The following is an 18,581-nucleotide window of genomic DNA, read 5'->3' as shown; positions in this document are numbered from 1 at the left end:
ATGAAATGAACTGGAAACAAACATGTAAAACAAGAAGAAAATAATATGAGACATTTGTTTGTGAACTTATTTACTGCTGAACAAATCATCTATATGTATATGGGCTAATCACATATAAAAGACGATATAAATTGCCTGGTGTTTCCTTGGAGAAAGCAGATGGTGCTTGGGAGCACACCATTCGTCTCCTTATCAGAATCCAGGCAAATAAAGCCAAGGAAAGAGGGAGAAGCCTACAGAATATGTTATGTCCTTAAGGGAGAGCCAAATCAGTCAACTACTGGATGCATCCAGATGCTAAGGGCCAGTCAAGTCAAAAAGTCTGTCAAATGCTAGAAAAGCCTCCAAGGGTCCTGGACAGAAACTACCCAAAGAACCTGACCACTGAAGAGAAATCAGTCCAAGAAATATAGCCACAATCCATAGAAGTACCCAAATCATCCAAAGGATGAGTTGAACCTGAAGAACCCAGTAAAGTATCAGGGACATGCTGTGAAGATCTTCCAGAGGAGACTTTGTACTATTCTGAGTGAGTTTAAAAAGCAGAGTTTGGACTTCTCTCCACTTCAGCCCCTCTTTTTTTTTCTTTTATTAGGAATTTCCAACCTAATCTTAAATAGTTGCTGAAAATAAGTCATATTTGATTATAAGCAGCTTCTAAGAAATACTGCAAAATCAATTATTCCCTACTTAACTCCTGATACTGGAATAGATCCCTAAAGGGAAAAATCTTATCAGAATAGGATTTAACTTAGAAGCGATGAGCGATTATTGCAAACATGAAATTGATATGTTTTAACTAGAGCTTTCTAAATTGTGTAATGACTCTTTTTCTATATTAAAATAAACCAAAAGGGAAAACAAGAGATGAAATTTTCATCTGTTTTCCAAAATACTCAATGAATCATTTTTCTTCACAGCTCCCTGCTCCTTTCCACATATATTATTTTCCTAGATATTTCTAGCTATTTTTCTTTTCAACAAAATTGTGTCTTGCTCTATGATGTTACAAATCCATTAAATTGCCTTTTACATTACCTTGAAGCAAAAAATATTTTAACTGCAGTTCATACTGTGCAGACATTTGGAAACAATTTCTACAAAAGGAATATTAATTTAAATTCTTTATGCATATTCTGTGCAACTGAACTATCTTGCTGCACAGTCCAAATTACTGTAGATATTTTTCAATATGTGCGTTTAGCATCCAGACGAAACTCACAGTGAAATACTACATCAGTAAGTTAAAAAATAGTTGACATTTATGACTCTTAATAAGTTACAAGCTAGACTGGTATAGTCTAGAGGGTAACACCACAAATGACAATGTCACCATTTAATTCTATAAACAGCTTTTAAACACTGACATAATGCCAAAGAATCAGTTAATTCCAACTGTATATTACCTGCAGCTCTTTCAGATTTCATTATTTAAGAACTCAGTAAGAGTGCAGTAGCTACAATAAAATACTAATAAAAAAAAAAGCAAAGCTGAGAGGAATTTAAAGGGAAAAAACATTTCAAGCTGAAAATAGACTACAGTTGAATTGGTTTCACGAGAAAAAAAGCTTTAAATACTTCAGATGTATTTGAACAACAATCCAGTCAACAACAAATTCTTAAGTGTTTTTTCCCAAGGTTCTTCCCCTTTTAATCTTTGGTACCTAAGGTTAATGGCTGTTACCCAAACATGTAAGTTAAGCAGATACTGTGCAGAACTTAGCAATTCCCCTAACATCAGAGAATTGTCCGAATAATTACTAACAGCTTTCTTTTTTCTTTCCTTCCTCCTCTCCCTCCATTCTCCCAGGTTTTAAGCATATGCTTTTTCTTTTCACCCAGAAACTATGCATGCGATCTGAATTATCTGAAACTACTACTTACAAAAGGTAGCAGTATGAACCCCATGAAGACAGTAAGTACTGATAAGTACTCCCAGCTCTCCCTTAAAAACATGTAATATGTATAAACCATATCTTCCCAAAAGGTGCAACTTCATGTAAACAGCTTAAGTTATAACAAAAAGGAGAACTTCCACTCAGAACTAGAAAATTTTGAAGACAAAGTTCTACGGCATTATGCTGCTAACTTACAGTGTTATTAACTAAGAGTTTTCAAAAGTTACTTAAAATGAAGAGATCTTTCATGTCCTTTTCCTCCGTGTAGCCCACCCCTACACACTTTTATTATGTACCGCTGCTTCTTCACGTTCACGGTATTGCTGAATCCCCAGAAGCCAACCTCTCACATTTTAAGTCCAACATCACAGGCATGAGCTAAGATACTATGGCAGTGCCTCAAAGGACAAGATTAGGATTTAACTATAAAGTTCCCCCTTTAGGCCCCCTCTTCACTGAGAGTTTTACCTAAATAAATGCTTTGGCTAATACTTTCATTTTGTGTTCCATGCAGCAGTAACTGTATCTCAGCAGTTTTGACTGTAATTTTCCTCCACAAAAAACAAGCGTCAGCACATTATTTCAGATCATTACAACATGAGCCTTCACTGGGAGATGTGAATTAAGTCAATTTTACGCAAGAACAGGAGCAATTAAATCCTTATAAAGGCAAATTAGACTAAATTACAGAATCCAAAACCAACTCCCAAACCAGACAAAAAAGCAAATTCCTCTGCAGCAAGAATAAAGTATTTGCAAAAATAAAAAACAAAGTACTGGTTGTCTCTTTTCACAGCTTACACACCAGCATAATTCCAACATTTTTTGCTTTTTCACAGCCTTTCTTGCATTAAAGAATTTTGTGGCATAGGAGTACAAGGTCCAAATAATACTAGGAAAATGTCAGCCCACCACCAAACTTATGCAGACAGGGACATAAGAGAAAGCCAGAGAACAATAGCTGCTCAGATATTTACAGCTCAATTTACTATACTATACCTGATTGTAATGACTGCTCTGAAACTACGGATGCAGTAAGAAGGAAACAAGAAGAAATTAGTCAAATAAGCAATTGTGTTTTTTTAAAAATCTTCAGCTCTATGAGAGAATATATGCTCATATATATATGTATAATTTATTACACATAATTGTTTGCATCAGTTAAAGCACATCTTTTATGCTGCAAAACCTAAAAAGCTCCACAAGTCATTAAAAATTCTCCTTTCTTGCTTTTTTAATAATGGATTTTCACATGAAGAGACTAAATGCATCTCTAACTATTCACAACGTAGTAAATAGTGCAAAAATATCATGTCCAGTGAAGAGGGACTATTGTTCCTCAGCTGACAAGAGCTGCAAATATTGAAAGGACAGCTTGCATTCACAGAAAAAGCGAGAAGAAACGAGAACAACTTTTAACTAATTTTGAGGTGAGGCTGATTTAACAGGCTTCAGATATAGGAAAGGTTACAATAACCTGAAACCTTGTCATAACAAAATAAGAGGAAAAGCCTTTGGGGTTCCACATAATAAATAAATACCCATAAGATGAAGACCAGAATCAGGCAAGATTTTTTTTCCTGTGTCAGGTTTGCACTGAAGCTTTAAAACACTTTTCCCATTCTGGATTGAGAAGTGTCAGAGGGTAGGGAGAGGAAAAGTTAAAAATGTCTTTCATCCCCAAATCATCAATAACCCAGAAGTTAGGACACTCTGACATGGGATCTTGGAGAGAAGGTTCAAATTTAAGTTCCTTCTTTGCCCAAGAATTTGCCCTACTATCTTTTATATCCCAGGTGAGTACTCAAAACACAGTCATATAACTGGCCCATTCACTCATTAAGTGAACTTTATTCACACAACTGGACTGTCCAAATCTCACACATATTCTTAGTGAAATCTCTCACTGATTTTGATATAAAATTTCACCCACAGCCTGACAAATTTTTGTGGTTTAAACTGGTGCATATGTTCCTTGGAAAGTTTCCTTTTCACTAAAAATATTCTGTGATTGAAAACCATTCATCAGGAATTTTCTGGCAGCTCTAGTTATCTTAAATTTTCTTCCATTACCAAAGCCCCTTTTGTTCCTCATTACCTTGGAAACCAAAATCAGGATAAATACTAGCATTCTTACATCAGGCTTGAGAAAAGAAGAGGCACTTTGCATCTAGTTTAACAATGCAGTGAGAATTTTCTTCACCAACATGACAGATCAAATTAAGCAAGACATCTAGCAAGCAATCCAAAAAGCATAATGTTTTAATAAACCGTGACTTTTTTTCCCCAAATTTATCATCTAATTGTCATGATTAACACTTCCTACAAGTGGACTGAAAAACTGAACAAAACGTAACTAATAACCATCTCCTGTTAAGCTGACAAACATGCTCTATACTTACCCATTACACCATCAGACATTACCAAAATATAAATATCAAAGAAATTACTGTAGCAGGTTAGTTTAACAATATTAGTAAAGCAGAAGTAACCTTTTTCTTTTAATAAGCCAACATACTAAATAAAATAGCATTTATACTTTCCAGCATTGCTTTGAAAACAGAGTCCATACAACTTTCTTACACCAAATAGTTATCAGACAGATTAAAATCCTGAAAGACACATACCGCGTAAACTGCTGGTGGTTAAGAGAGCCCGTGCTTTATCTGCTAAATCACTATTTAGGGTATTTCCCAATAACAAAACATCAATGGCCTCCTGCTTGGAGCTATCAAAAAAGTTATTTTGAATCGTTCTGGTCACAGAACGAGCACCATCCTTCAGCTTTCCAGCCTGTTAGGGAGGAATACGTATAAAATATTTTATGTTGGACATCACTCACAAAAACAATGGCAATATTCATTAACATATTTGTAAACCGCATTAATAATTCTAAAACCTATGGCAACTTCCTTCCTTAAGTGTTAGATAAAAGTCTTCTGAGCTTACTGTACTACGTATGCTTTTTTTCCCACATGCTAAACAATGCAGTAATGCCTTCAAGGCACATTTAAAGATCAAATTATTCCAGTTTAAATTATTTAAAATTAAAAAAAATACTGTAGGGAGAGGAATAAATGTTTTTTCTCTAAATCTTTGGTCTTCAAAAATTAAATTCATGTAGTGCCATGTTTAGACCATGATATGAGATTTTGAGCTTTCCACCAAATAGTGAGAGATGAACAAGCACTTGAGTCCAAATGTCATGATACATGAATATGTATGCATATGCACATATGAACATATCTGTTCAGAATTCATGTCCTGAAAAATCCACATTTAAAAAGGGATAGCCCCAGTAACTTTTGAAAATAACATGCAAGTCTCATGCAGTATCGCAGAAGGAACAGATACACTGATCTAGGGCTACATACATACAAAGATCACTGTCATTGCACATACTGCGCAGAAGTGGCACAACGGACTAGCGCTTCATAAGAAGTGCATCCTACTACCTGATCTAAAAAAGAGTCTCCAAGAGATGCCCTGGCACTACAGACACTCTCTGTGGATCAGACACCTACAGGATAATGTAACGAACATGTCATGCAGCCTCACACATGATTCACAAAGCAGCAGTGTTAACCTGCAGAAGTAGCACGGACCATGATTTCAGAGGCACAAAGACATTTTATTGATCACAGGGGTCACTGTGTTTTATGGTACACACATAAGCATATTCTGCCTGTAAGGGGTGTGTAAACACATGCTTTTAATATCTGCATGTATATGAAATATAGACCACACTCCATCAGGGATGCTGCACTGTATTATGTTATTATAGAAAGTACTCTAAGTTTACAGCTCGAATTATTCATGAAGGTCTCTTAAATGCATAGTAGGAAGAAGCCAAAAGCTTAAGAAAACCCGCCATTTAGTTCCATGAAGCACACTAGGTAACAAGAAACTACTCCTGTGTCAAGTATCAGTAGTAGGCACTTGGCAGCATAATTTTCGGAGGACAATGACGATGAAGTGCTAGGGAGCATACCATTACAACAGAACTTCAATAGGATGCTGCTTCCTTTCTATCAGACAATATACAACTTAAGACATGATCCAAAAAACACACTCACCATTCACATATCAGGCAATTAATTGAAAGGAACCCAGAGAAAGCAAAAGAAAGAGTAGTTAAGGAGTTAGATGTAATGAGTATTATAATTCTTAAAAATGGACTGTTTTTCAACACAGAAATGTATACTAACACATTTAGGGTTAAAATATTTTTTTCTCATATTCTAAATTTCTATATTTTTACTTCTAAGTACTCTTGGGCTTCAAAGAATCAAACTGACAAGCAGGAGTTGGAAGAATTTCAAACATCAAACTTCCCATTTGGGAAATGAGAATAACCACTTAAAAACTACATTTTAAAATATATTAGCACAGTCCTGATGCAGATACTGAGCAGTGACCTGGACAAGTTTCACTGAAAAAATAGCATGTATTGTATGGCTTTGCAAGTACCAAAGATCCTTTTGGAATAGATCGACTTTTACCAGGGATGCTGTACTTGAAAAGTGAGACTTTGTACTCATTAACAGTGCTATATTTGAATAATGAGACTTTGTACTCATTAACAGTTTTATAAGGAATATTATGGACAAGGATAGACTATTCTGGATCATTACAAAAGAACAGCACAGTAAATATACTCTGTATTTTACACATTAACATGTAAATGCAAATACACTAAATGGATTTTACAAAGAAAAATTTTAAGTAGTCAAATGGATGACAAGGAAGTATTAATTTAGGAAAAGAAACCAATAAGATTAAAAGAAGAAAGTTAGGAGAAGGGGAGATGCCCCACAAAATACTTACTGCAACTTTCCCGAGAGTCTGGGTGACATTTTTGTAAGAAAATAAAACTAAACATTTTTAGCCAAATTCCACTCCACACTAAAATACAAGCAATTCCCAGATGAAAGGGTCTTGTATGCACCAATCAAGGGCAGAATAAGCAACAAGTCTATTTACTTGTTTTCTTTTCATGTAGCTTACTGTGATGCCTGCTGTGTGTGCAGGGAAGGATCTTGATGTTATGGTTTAGATAAACAAATGATGGAAAAACAAAATAGTCAACTATGACTAAATACTATGTAACCAAATTAAAAGAATGGAGATCAGGGAATGAAAAACAGAGCATTCTTGAAGATATGAAATTGTATGAAAAGAAGTTCTTGATGGAACTAAGGGCAAAAATTGCTATGGTTCAACATTTGTTTTTCTTGACAGATATCACCTGATAAAAAACAGGATTATGGAAAAAAAACCCAACATTGTTAAAAGAAAAATAAAGACAGCATTAGGAAATCTGAACAACTCAGGCATCAAGAAGGACAAGCTAAAGAGAAAGAGAGCTTTACTTTGCAAATGTAGTACAGAATGTGTTATCACAGCACTACAAAGGAAGGAAGAAATGCAATTTGGTTTTTTTTTTCCCCAGTAATTGCTAAACTAGAAAGAAACAGCTGGAGGAACTAAACTAAAAATCACCCAGCTATGACCTGTTAAAATTAACACTGTTAATAAACACGAAAAGCATGAACAATAATGTCCAGTGAAGCACATTTTAAAAGAAAGGAGATATACTGAGTGAAACTGAAACAACAGAAGGCAGAGGTACAGACAGAAAACTGAAAGTATTCAAGTAAACTAAAGCTGATTTGAATATACATTTTTAAGAGCTGTGATGTAAAGAACTAAATGTTTTGAGCCTCATCCTTTTATCTGGGAAGCATGGGCATGGTTGAGAAAGGATGTACTGAAACAAGATCTGGTTATCAACATAACGAGTTTTTTCATATTAAATGTATTTTATCTTTTCAGAGTTACACCACAAGCACAGTTTAAAAAAGAAGATCTTTTAATTATTATATTCATGGCACAAGAGAATAAACCCCACTGAATACTGCTAAAACTTTTATTAAAATGTACATTACCTTAGCTTTTCCTTCAAGGGCTCCAGTTCCAGCATATATTTTACTGACAGAATCACCATTCACAGACCACATAGATCGGAAAACTTCCTGAAAGCGAGTAACCAACTGAGGCTTCTCAGCTAATCCTAATACCTCCAGTTGTTTTGTTAGCATCTGCAATAGTTGAAGGCAACATTTGCAAAAGAAAAATCTTTAAATGTATTTATTAAAAGGTACATTACATTTTCTCAGCAAATACACAAAAATTTGTTTTATATATATAATTCTGAAGAAACTGACACCACGCCATGTTTATAAAGCTGCATCATACATATGATTTTAGTACCAGCATCTTCTCTTTTTAGAATATAGATAGCAATACAGGGAGTTATGTAGCTGATTTGTGAATATTTTCATCTAAAAATTCTATAGTTACAATGTAAGCTATTTTGAGTTCTCAAGTCTTCCCACTTAATTTAGAATTAGAGCAGTTCATGCTCTTTCCAAAAAAAGCGTAACACCAAACATTAACCTCTATTATGAAAACATAAGAGAAACAGAGCTCTGTGATACTGAGAGAAACAGCAATGGCTTTTGTCATTCATTCTATATTCACACTTAAATTTTTCCTGACAGACTGCAATCTTTACCCTTACAACCAGTAGTAGCTGAATGGATTTTCCATAATGCTTTCTACACATTTAAATGCAGCATTATGGTCATGGATGTAGAAATGCAATACTGTTTTTTCTTAAAATCACAGTTTATGGAATAATAATTAAAAAAAAAAAGCTTCAAGTAAGTTTCTAGGATTTGTGGCTACAGACATATTACAGAAAATAAACACCAAAAATTAAAACTAAATAAAAAGCTATTTTCAAGCTTTTTAAAAAATCTTTAAAACCTCCTGCCCAATGGCAAGGAAAAGGAACCTAAAATGATCAAGATAATGTTAGGTAAAGAAAAAATTCTGAAGGTTGGGTAGTAACTGATAAAAGTTAAAAAAAGGAAACTTGCAGATGAAATTAAGTAGAAATAAATAAATAAAAAAAAGAAGCTTCACGAACTGGCTTCTTCATCTCATAATTCTAGCTCATCAACCACAGCTCAGTACTTGGCATGTCAAGAGAGTATCTGTCACACTAAAAAAAAAAACCTAAGAATTTAAATATCTAATTTAAATACAATTTTAAAACTAAGTAAGCAGCTGGTGAGGACTTAAAATTTTGCTTCTTCTTAATGACTTTTGCACTTCTAGCTCTCATTTTAGCTGAAATCATAATTTAGCCCTCACCAATGAAGAGTTTGACACACCTGCTCTAAAGAAATTTGCAACTTTAAGCCAGTTCTAAAAAGGCAGGAGAAAGCAAAATTTTGACCTTTAAAGCTAAATTTGCCGTTTGAGTTAAATGCGTACAAAGATTTGTCCTTGTGCCTATGCAGTCAACTGTTAAACTCTGGTAAACAGATTTAAGATCAGGAAGGACTTTAAGGTCATCATCTACCTTTCCTATGGCAAAGTCAATAAAGGATGGACAGATATCTAGGCCACATAACGCAATACAATGCTGCAGGATTTTCAAAACTTTCAGCTACTCTTTTCCACGCACAGTGAAAGAAAGAAAAGAATAAAAATTCTAAATCCCACAAAAATGAATATAATTAGCAGGTACTAAGAGATGTGAGCTTTTTTTTCTTAATTTTAGGAATTAAATGTGTGATCCTTTGTGGTACATACAGAGCTGAAACACTGAAAAAAAGCTTTACATCTCTCAAATTGTGTTTGCATCTGCTCTTGCATGCATTGATGTTGAATATTAAGAGAAAAAACGTTACAGTATTTAATATAACGTAATTTATAACATAATATTTAACAATTTAATATAATATATGACATAAAGGTAAACAGCTCAGTATTTCATTTCACTAAAACACCATTGAACTGGCAACAGTGTTCAATAGGTAAATGCAGTAGCAAAGCCCTACATATTCCAGAGTTAGAAATATGTTTGTTCTAAGGCCAATGGATTTTGCAGTTCTGTTGGGAATTCTTCCCATAGATGTTAAAACAGGAGGGTTTTAATTTAAATAAAATTCAGAACAATAACAAAAAGACAATCATTTTACTTAGTTTAATTTTACAGTTCCCACAATTTTGCATTTTTAAACATTTTACGGTTTTTACCTTTAGGAGTCAAACTCAATTTACTAAGATGAGTGGAGCTGTCAAAAATTTTTTGAGAGCTATTCTTTCAGTCTGCCTGAAAAATCCATACCATGTTACTCCATCAGTTCTGATCAGGTTCATGCATTCAACCTCTGCTTTATAAGCCTGCAGGCTAGAAGCTTTGTTTCAAATGCAAGCCACTACGCTGAGGAACAACCCTGCAGGAGGACTGAACTGCAGAGTTAATTTCCAAGTACAGAATCTGAGTGTGACCAAAGCCTCAAATTCCCTCCTGAAGAATTCACAGCACAATGCTGTGAAAACATGGACAGACAGCACTGGCAGATACTGAGAACAGTAATACCACTGTGTGCTGAGGAACTTCATCTAAAGGAGTTATTGTCAATGCAAGCATTTTTGTGAAGGACAACACCACTCCCACCTCCTCTGGAATCGCAAGCCTGAACCTTACAGACAGAAGAAACTGACACCTAAAAAAGCATGAAGCATTTTTAATAATGTTACATGACTACTATGTAACTATAACCGCTACACAGCTACTGCTCTCCAAACAACCAAGATTTGGTCGCCCACTGAATGACAGTATCATGCTATAAATCACACTGCCATCTATCATACACTTTAATTCATCTCTCATATGGAAGACGATGCTAATTTTACAATTTAACTGCTACAGAAGTATCAGGAACAGTCCAGATTCTCTATCTGGAAATCCATGTTATTTTTCCTACCTCTAAGCCAAAGAAAGCCTGCACGCTGTTTGTTCTATCCAGACAGTCCAAGCAATTTGTTCTGACAGTACCACTTTGAGATCTGTGCCAAGAACAACAAGAGAAAGAGAGAGAGAGAGAGAGAAAACAACTAAAATAACTCATTTAACACACACATCATCAACAAAGGCAGGGACATCAAGATCTGAACCAGAATAGCAAATCAGGGTATTGTCACTGCAATGTTACTGTCATAGTAAGTATGTTTATAAATGCATCAGCAATGGAGGGTTAGCTCCGCTAGCAGCAGTGAATTTAGCAACAGTGTTCACTATACAAAACTTATTTATTTTCTGCAGTAAAGCCAGCGTCTGTTCAGTTTTTCTGCATTTTTCCGACTTTGCTAGATGAAAGCATTATGCAGGACTAAGAATTCTTTTCAAACAATCCAACTAACACATCTTCCAAGAATTTCAGAGGCACTCACTCTTAGTTAAAACAAAAACGAGAAAAAATATTATTAGGACAGTTCTTTGATTTGTTTAACTAAAATAAAAGTAACAAAAATTTGTGATAAAATTAAAGCCAATTTCAATCCCTCATTACTTTCTCTTTCATCCCCATATAAAAATGAAAAATAAGTCTCTTCCTAGTTTGCCAGATGCTCAGGCACTCTTAACTGCTTCCCTTTCTTTGAAAGAAGCCCATTAATTCATGTTAAAAAGTTGTCAGAGTAATCATATGAGGCAATTCCCATGTTCTCCTTGCCTAGCCATGAAGATAAACCTTTGATGGCTCTTCCAGTGATTCACAGCTTTTCTGTCTTTCATCATTCCCACTACACGCTTCGTTCAGTTAAGTTAGCAGGGTTTCCTCACATCTACACTACTTGGAGTGTCTAATCAAAAAACGTGGGAGGTTTTGAAGAATGTTCTCCCAGATGATTTTGAAGAAACTTCCTCCAATACTATCTCTGTATTTCATTTGAAATATAAAGCAACTTGCTATCCATATTAGAAGAAAAACTGACATTCTTCAAAAGAGATGCACTGTGAACTTATAAAAATTGTCTCTAGACCTTCATTAATGTAATTCCTAAAGCTGTCACGAGTCATAGCCTATTTTGCTTTAGCGCTGTTGTCAGTCTTTTAGACGAGTGATGATATTATTTGAATCTCTGTTAAGACTAAACGCTATACTCTCATCACGAAGCGTCACAACACTTCTATAGCTTTTGCAGAAAGGTCAGTGAGGTTTTTAGGTGAAGGTGGGAGTCTGCATCTCCTAACTACCCTCCCACTACATCCATTCTTACTTGGGTCTAGCTAAGGCCTGCCCCGGGGATTTAACCCCATGGCACAGGCTAGCGCACAGAGAGGCACTGGAGCCCTCTTCTCCTCTCGCACCCCAGCAAAAGATGAAGACGGGCCCCAGCACAATCCCCTCGCTCAGCAATTCTCCTATTTATGGAAAACCCGACTCAGTACCTTTGCTCTGGCGTTAGTTAAAAGGAGGAAGAGCGCGAGAGGGAGAAGAGCAGGAACGTTGCCTATTTCCAGCTTTGCTTCCCTCTCCCTGGTGAGGTGAACACAGATTTGCTCTAGAAAGAGGGATGGGGAAAATGAGGACAGAAGGACAACGAAGCAGGAGCAGGCAGTGCAGAGCAGATGACAAGACATGCGCCCCAGCTATGACGGCAGCTACGGAGCCTCAACATTCTGGTATCACATTAATTTACAATTGCAGTGGCGCTGGCTAATGTCCATCTCCTATCTCAATACTTCTGAAAGTAATACACAAAAATGTTTTCTCTAATAAAAGTTAGAACTAAAAATATTTTTGTACAATTGGAATTGCGTGACTTAAAGTATGCATCAGCTGCTAAAAACCTGTCTCTCTCAACTGCGTTTGTCTTGTCTTCCACCATTAGTTGTATCAGAGTAAGTAGTTATTTTGGCAATACTTTTTATATGAATTACAGAAAGTGCAGATTGTTGATCAAAATTAAGAAGTAAATCTTGTCTACAAGGCTACTGAACAGCTGTTTATTTTTGCACCAGGGCATTTCAACATACATTTTTTGCATATACATCCCATTAAGATGATTCCCTGTCTAATTCTAATTCTCTTCAGTGACAAAATCTGTATTTTAAAGCCTCTGGAAGCCATCTACATTTGACGAAAATCTTACACTACTAAGGTATTACTACTCATTACTGTAGATTTTAACACATACCACTGTTGAGAATCATTCTTATTTTGCAGAGAGCTGTATCTGTCAAATGGGGAAGCCAGGGGCCAAAAAATTCAGGAAAACAGATTGCACTGGATGTCAACATTTAAAATACAACAGAATACAATAGAAAATGGTATGCTCCATCACCAAGGAAAATATGTATGAAGTTATATAGGAAGAGGGAAAAAATAATTCATTCTTCTATCCCATGTGGGTATACCCAAAAACAAGCGACATTGCCCATGTTCACCAAAATAGTGAGTTCAAAGGGCCAGAAACTAAGTCATGCTGCATCAATATCTCGAGACATCTTAAAGGAGATTTTCAGAGTACATTCAAAACACGGCAAAATTTAAATAGAGTAAAATGATAAGTGATTCGTATTTCAGTTGCTGAGCATCATCTTGGATACGACAAAAAAATACATTAGAAATAACTGGAAGAGTTTTTTTCTCTCATCCTCCTGTTTAGGGGTAAAAAACACCACAGAATCATCATTTAATTTGAGGAAGTCACAGAAGTTATACAAACAAACCTTTTAACTTCCTTTCCATCAAAATAAAAAAATCCACATTCCAAGAATTTCTGGACTTGCGGTTTAAGCACACTGTGTAATTTTTCTGCCTTTCCACCTTTAACCATTTGATGATAGTCAAAATTCACCATTTTGATATCAGCTGAATGTTCAGATGCTTTCAAGTGGCTCTGATAATATAAAAACAGAGGAAAAAGGTATAAATATACCAACAGATGAACAATTTAGAGTAGTATAAGCTAAGTAAGATGCTACAAATATTTTTAAAGCAATTTTATTAGTGATCTTGATTATCACATGCTTTCTCTTAGATAAAAATTAAACCATTTTTATCACTACAGTTCAAAAAATCATTTTAACACTAAGAACTGATTAATACTTTACCTGTGTTTTTTTCTTTTCTTGCCACAATCCAAATCATTTCTTTCCTACTATACTAAAGTTACCGAGACAGTATCTACAGGACAATTTCTTCCACTGTTAAAATGCTTCACTTTGCAAAGAGCTGTACGAGTTGAAGATCCCTTTCACTAACAGTCACCATCTTAGACATACCTGCCAGTAGTGGGGACTGAGTAAATGTGCCACAAACTACTACAGACAAAGCCAAATTATTTAGGTTGCTGTAGAGGATGGTTTGAGCAAAATTTCCCCTAATATTCCCCGAAAAATCCCAAAGCGCTCACACAGTCTCTGTGGGCAGAGTTGTGAGCTGTATCAGTCATTAATAAACATCTGGGAGCAATCATGTCAGGAAAGGGAAACAACACACAACTACTGACATGTTCCCTGGTTTCAAATAGAACTTCTCAAACTGTCAGCATGCGTGCACTACAATAGGACAGTTATTTTTAACCTACCTAGGAAGGATTCGTGAAAATGGCCAGTTACAGTTAACAGCATCTGAACAAGCATTTCAATTTAATCATGAAGCAGCTTTTAAGCATAAATTGATGGATTCATCTGCGATTTTTTTTTTTTTTTAATACTAAGGAATACATCCAGGAGTTCCAAAGGAAATTAAAAAAAAAAAACAACACACCACAGTATTAAATAGCACAAGTATAATTTATCTATTCACGAATGTTACAGAGCAAACAATATTTCCTTTATAAATAAGCCAGTAATAAGTATGAAATGTGAAAATAATTGAAAAATTCTCAACAGTGCCTATGTTGCTGTTAAAATTTTTCAGTAAACTAACTGAGATGAAAATAATCAAAGACCAATTGCAAATACAGCTTTTAAAAACTCATTTCATGTTATGCATCTTAAGCAGTGCTTTAACGATAAATACAATTTTAACTACAAGCAGTAGTTGCTCCAGGGCATAGCATATCTGTTTCATTTTGGAAGGCTATATAAAAGCTTCAGAATGAACAGGCAAATTCCAAACATATGCACAGTGTGAGAATTGTCACAATTACCTGGAAAGCTTTGCTTAGCATGTGCTCCCCTTCCTTTGCCCCAAGTAAATTTACAATAATTTGCTTGCCATATAAATTTTTAAGTGTTCTGAAGTGCCTGTTAACAGAAGAAAAAATTCCACACTCATATTCTGGCATAGAGAAAATTAACATGAACACCTGGAACACTGACTGAGACACTAAAGAAATGTACTGGCTACCCTAATAAATGCAGCAAGCCTTTTAATCATGTCATGCCAAACAAACCAACATAACCGAATAATAGCATACAGCAATTGACTGCTATTTAATTAGGAGAATAGCACCAAAAATGCTGCTTAACAAAATACATTTAGTTAAAAGCATAGGACTGTGAAGTTGAAGTGTGTCATGACAGGCATGAAATCAAAATACAAATTTCAATTTTAAACAGACAGCAGCTGACAAATACAGATTATTTGACGTAAACATAATATGATTTTTGTTCTCAATTTAGCAAAGTATTTTAACTTTTCTTCAAACTTTTCAACAAAACACTCAAGAGCACAAGCAATCCTGTAGAACTTTGCAAAAACTGCCCAGGTAGTCCCCTGCTATGCTGAATCACACTTTTGTATAGGAAAAGCCTGCTGTTTGGAATAATATATCCTATCACACAGAGACATCACTTGTCAGTGATTTGTAGTACATCAACAAAATTCAAGACATCACTTCACCTGTCAAAAGCCGGCGCATTCGCCTCAAAACCCCTTGACATTCTGACGCGATGAGATCCGACCTATGACATTAAGATTACATCAAGTTATTTGTCTTCACTCCTTCAACTAATCACTCTTCAAAGATCTCTATTAATCCTAAATGTGATTAAAAATTCATTTCACTTCCTAAATGAAATCCCCAAAATCTATTTTGCTTCCTATGGTGTGCACTCTTTTTATTGGCTTTACTTAAATTCCTCTTCCTTTTTCTGAAAAATAATTTTTTGATTTAAGATATTTAGTCATGCAATCTAATTATTTTGTGTTTTTGGTAAAAGGTATGTAAATGCTTCAGTGGTTCTACTGCAATATGCTTGTATGCCTAGTTTAAAGAACCTAAAGTCAGTGTGAGGCATGAACTTTTTAAACCCTTTTTTAATGGTAGTAGATGCTGACACAATCCCCCTTCCAAGAAAACTAGGATGTAATTATATTACAGTTACTCTTGCTTATTGACTGATCTATATCGACCTTTTGAACAGACTCATACTCAAGAACAATTCAAAAGAAACCAGTCTCCTTGGGTGCCCTTAAATTAAGGCAGCAATTTAGATTAAAACAGAAAAACTCATAAATTCTATGACAAAACATTCAGAAGGGACAGAGAGCATGTTTAATTGCTGGACAAACTAGCATTCAAGAGTAGCAGGCCTGGTGAGTTAACAACAGGACCAACTTGCTCCAAAAGGACAATCTCATTCAGATAGGTTACAGTGCAAAAGAGTCTAAAGGCTACTGTAAAACATTTAAGAACCGCAAATAAGAATTATCTGCATATTTATATCTATATCCTGCTTACCTGCAGGCCTGGCTGTTCCCAAAATAATGGGACAGATCCTCGAATCTGTATGAAAGATGACACAGAATCGTCTAAAAATATCACCTGTAGAGGAAAAAAAAAAAAAAAAAAAAAAAGAAAACCCATATTAGAGAGTGAAACAAGGTTTTAGGTTTTTTAACCTTAGCTAAACATAAAGTGAATTCAATAATATTTACATGTTTCATATTCCACAGTACAAGCTAAAATACCTGTTCTCTTCCTTACACTTCCCCCCCCCAAGGAATCATGATTCATGAGGTCCAAGGAAAAAATGCAAGCTTTTATTATTTGGGCCTGAATGGCTTCAGTGCTAAGAATAACTTTTTAAAAACTTGACAAGACCTTCCTATAGACCTTCTGCTTCTCATATCACAAGTCCCAGGACAGTTAAACTGTAAACAGAGATTATCCCAAACGTTGAAATTAGTGACACAGCTTGAGAAATGGAAGACTGAAGGAGACAAAAAAGAAGTAAGCTGGTTCTGTGAAGGGGTTAACAGGGCCTATGCTTGAGACATACACGAAAGGGCCCAATGCGCAGAAAATAACCATGCAGCCTACTCAGAACACATGCACAGATTTTGTCTACCAGAATCCAAAATGCAGCTGCCTATTAGGTATACAGGAAAAGAAACTTTAAGGGGGATGATATGTCACAGGCATCTAGTAATGTCAGCCTGACAGGAAATGTGGATAGAGAAACTGTAACAACAGTGCGCTGTCTAGACTCCTGAAATTTGATGTGTACAAGCAGCCATACCTACTTGCAAGAATACAGCTGCAGGAACAACATCTTGGTAACAAGGTTATCGTAAGAAGCAAGCAAAGAAAGGGCAGCAAAGAACAATTAATAGCTTCTTGCATTTCTGTATAGTAAGGGCAAGGATATGCAATCAAATGCAGTGGAATTACAGGGGCTTTAAAAACTACCTTTCAGCTGAGCCATATTAAGTAACCATAGGAATGCTCTTTGCTTGCCCCAACTGCAAGATAATATGCATTAGCCAAAATCTCTTTTGCTTATGTTTCTAAGGTCTTTTACTTACAATTAGCTCAGGCTAAAAGGAATACACAGTCACCTACAGCTCAGGCTAAAAGCAAGAACAGTCACCTACAGCAATTCAGCTGATAGATACCAACCTGTTAAGCTACCATAACTCAGACCCATTTGTGCCCTTACCCTAAGTAACAAGGAAAACCGAGATCATCAAATTATATAACCTACTTATATTCTTTATTTAGCAGCAAAGAAACTATTCCAGTCTATGTTGGTTATGGATATGACCTGTGACCTGTTGATTTAGGGCAAAAAACTATCTGCACACTCTTGTTTATATTGAGTTTATCAGCCAAGCAATGTGAACTCTAGTGTAACATACCTGCTCTGTTTCAACAAAATTAGCAACATGACCATCATCGTTTGTTCCCCGGACATTAAACCTGGTCCCAGCCCGTTCACAACTTAGTCGTGAAATAAGACAAGCTTTTGCCTGCTTGTGAGCTGCATAAATTGTCCTTATCTCCACTCCTCCACACATGAGACGTAATAACCAGTCATCACAGTTCACACCATAGTGCTTCAGATGTAAATGCAGTGATTGGTTCCTATCAGGAAAAAAACCCAAAAAAATTACTTGAAGGAAATAAAGCACTACTAGGAAGGAAATAAAGCTAACTACTAACTTCCTATACCCACTACCAAAAATAAGAAAAGGAAAATATGCATGTCAGAGTGTTTTATGACAAAACTCTTATTTAAACATATTTAAAATAGCACAGTTTACAAGAGAACAGGATAGTTTGCACAGTGAGAATATGGGGTGTAGCCATGAATTTTAATGATCTTAAAAAAAATAAACCATATAGACTCTTGCTCTTTACCCAGCAAAAAGCAATACTCCAAGCTTGTTTATATTTTTCCACTCAGTCTTGCTTTGAGAAGCCAAAGCTTACACACTCTAAGAAAACAAAGCCAGAATTCCAATTATGGGGTTACTTTTTGTGATGGATAGACTCAATTTCACAACACACCAACTAAAAATAAAGCTAGAAAAAATTCTTGCCAACACATATTGATTTTTTTTCTATTATACGTCACCATAA

The 18,581-nt window shown here is 35.4% G+C and overlaps 1 protein-coding gene across 3 annotated transcripts in view; it reads right to left on the bottom strand.

Moving 5' to 3' along the window:
* Positions 1 to 18,581, bottom strand: part of SYNJ1 (synaptojanin 1) — a 69,088-nt gene that overhangs the window by 34,520 nt on the left and 15,987 nt on the right. For all 3 annotated transcript variants that reach the window (XM_067299261.1, XM_067299268.1, XM_067299276.1), the window contains 8 exons: positions 17,858 to 18,083; positions 16,458 to 16,541; positions 15,617 to 15,678; positions 14,922 to 15,018; positions 13,495 to 13,664; positions 10,745 to 10,826; positions 7,847 to 7,999; positions 4,526 to 4,691 (listed from right to left, as the gene is read on the bottom strand). In XM_067299261.1, the coding sequence (XP_067155362.1) occupies positions 4,526 to 4,691; positions 7,847 to 7,999; positions 10,745 to 10,826; positions 13,495 to 13,664; positions 14,922 to 15,018; positions 15,617 to 15,678; positions 16,458 to 16,541; positions 17,858 to 18,083 (1,040 nt within the window). The remainder of the gene's footprint in view (positions 1 to 4,525; positions 4,692 to 7,846; positions 8,000 to 10,744; positions 10,827 to 13,494; positions 13,665 to 14,921; positions 15,019 to 15,616; positions 15,679 to 16,457; positions 16,542 to 17,857; positions 18,084 to 18,581) is intronic.

The sequence above is a fragment of the Apteryx mantelli genome, chromosome 1, assembly GCF_036417845.1.
Source record: "Apteryx mantelli isolate bAptMan1 chromosome 1, bAptMan1.hap1, whole genome shotgun sequence".
In the NCBI taxonomy this organism is placed as follows: Eukaryota; Metazoa; Chordata; class Aves; order Apterygiformes; family Apterygidae; genus Apteryx; species Apteryx mantelli.
This window is presented reverse-complemented; position numbering and strand designations above follow the sequence as displayed.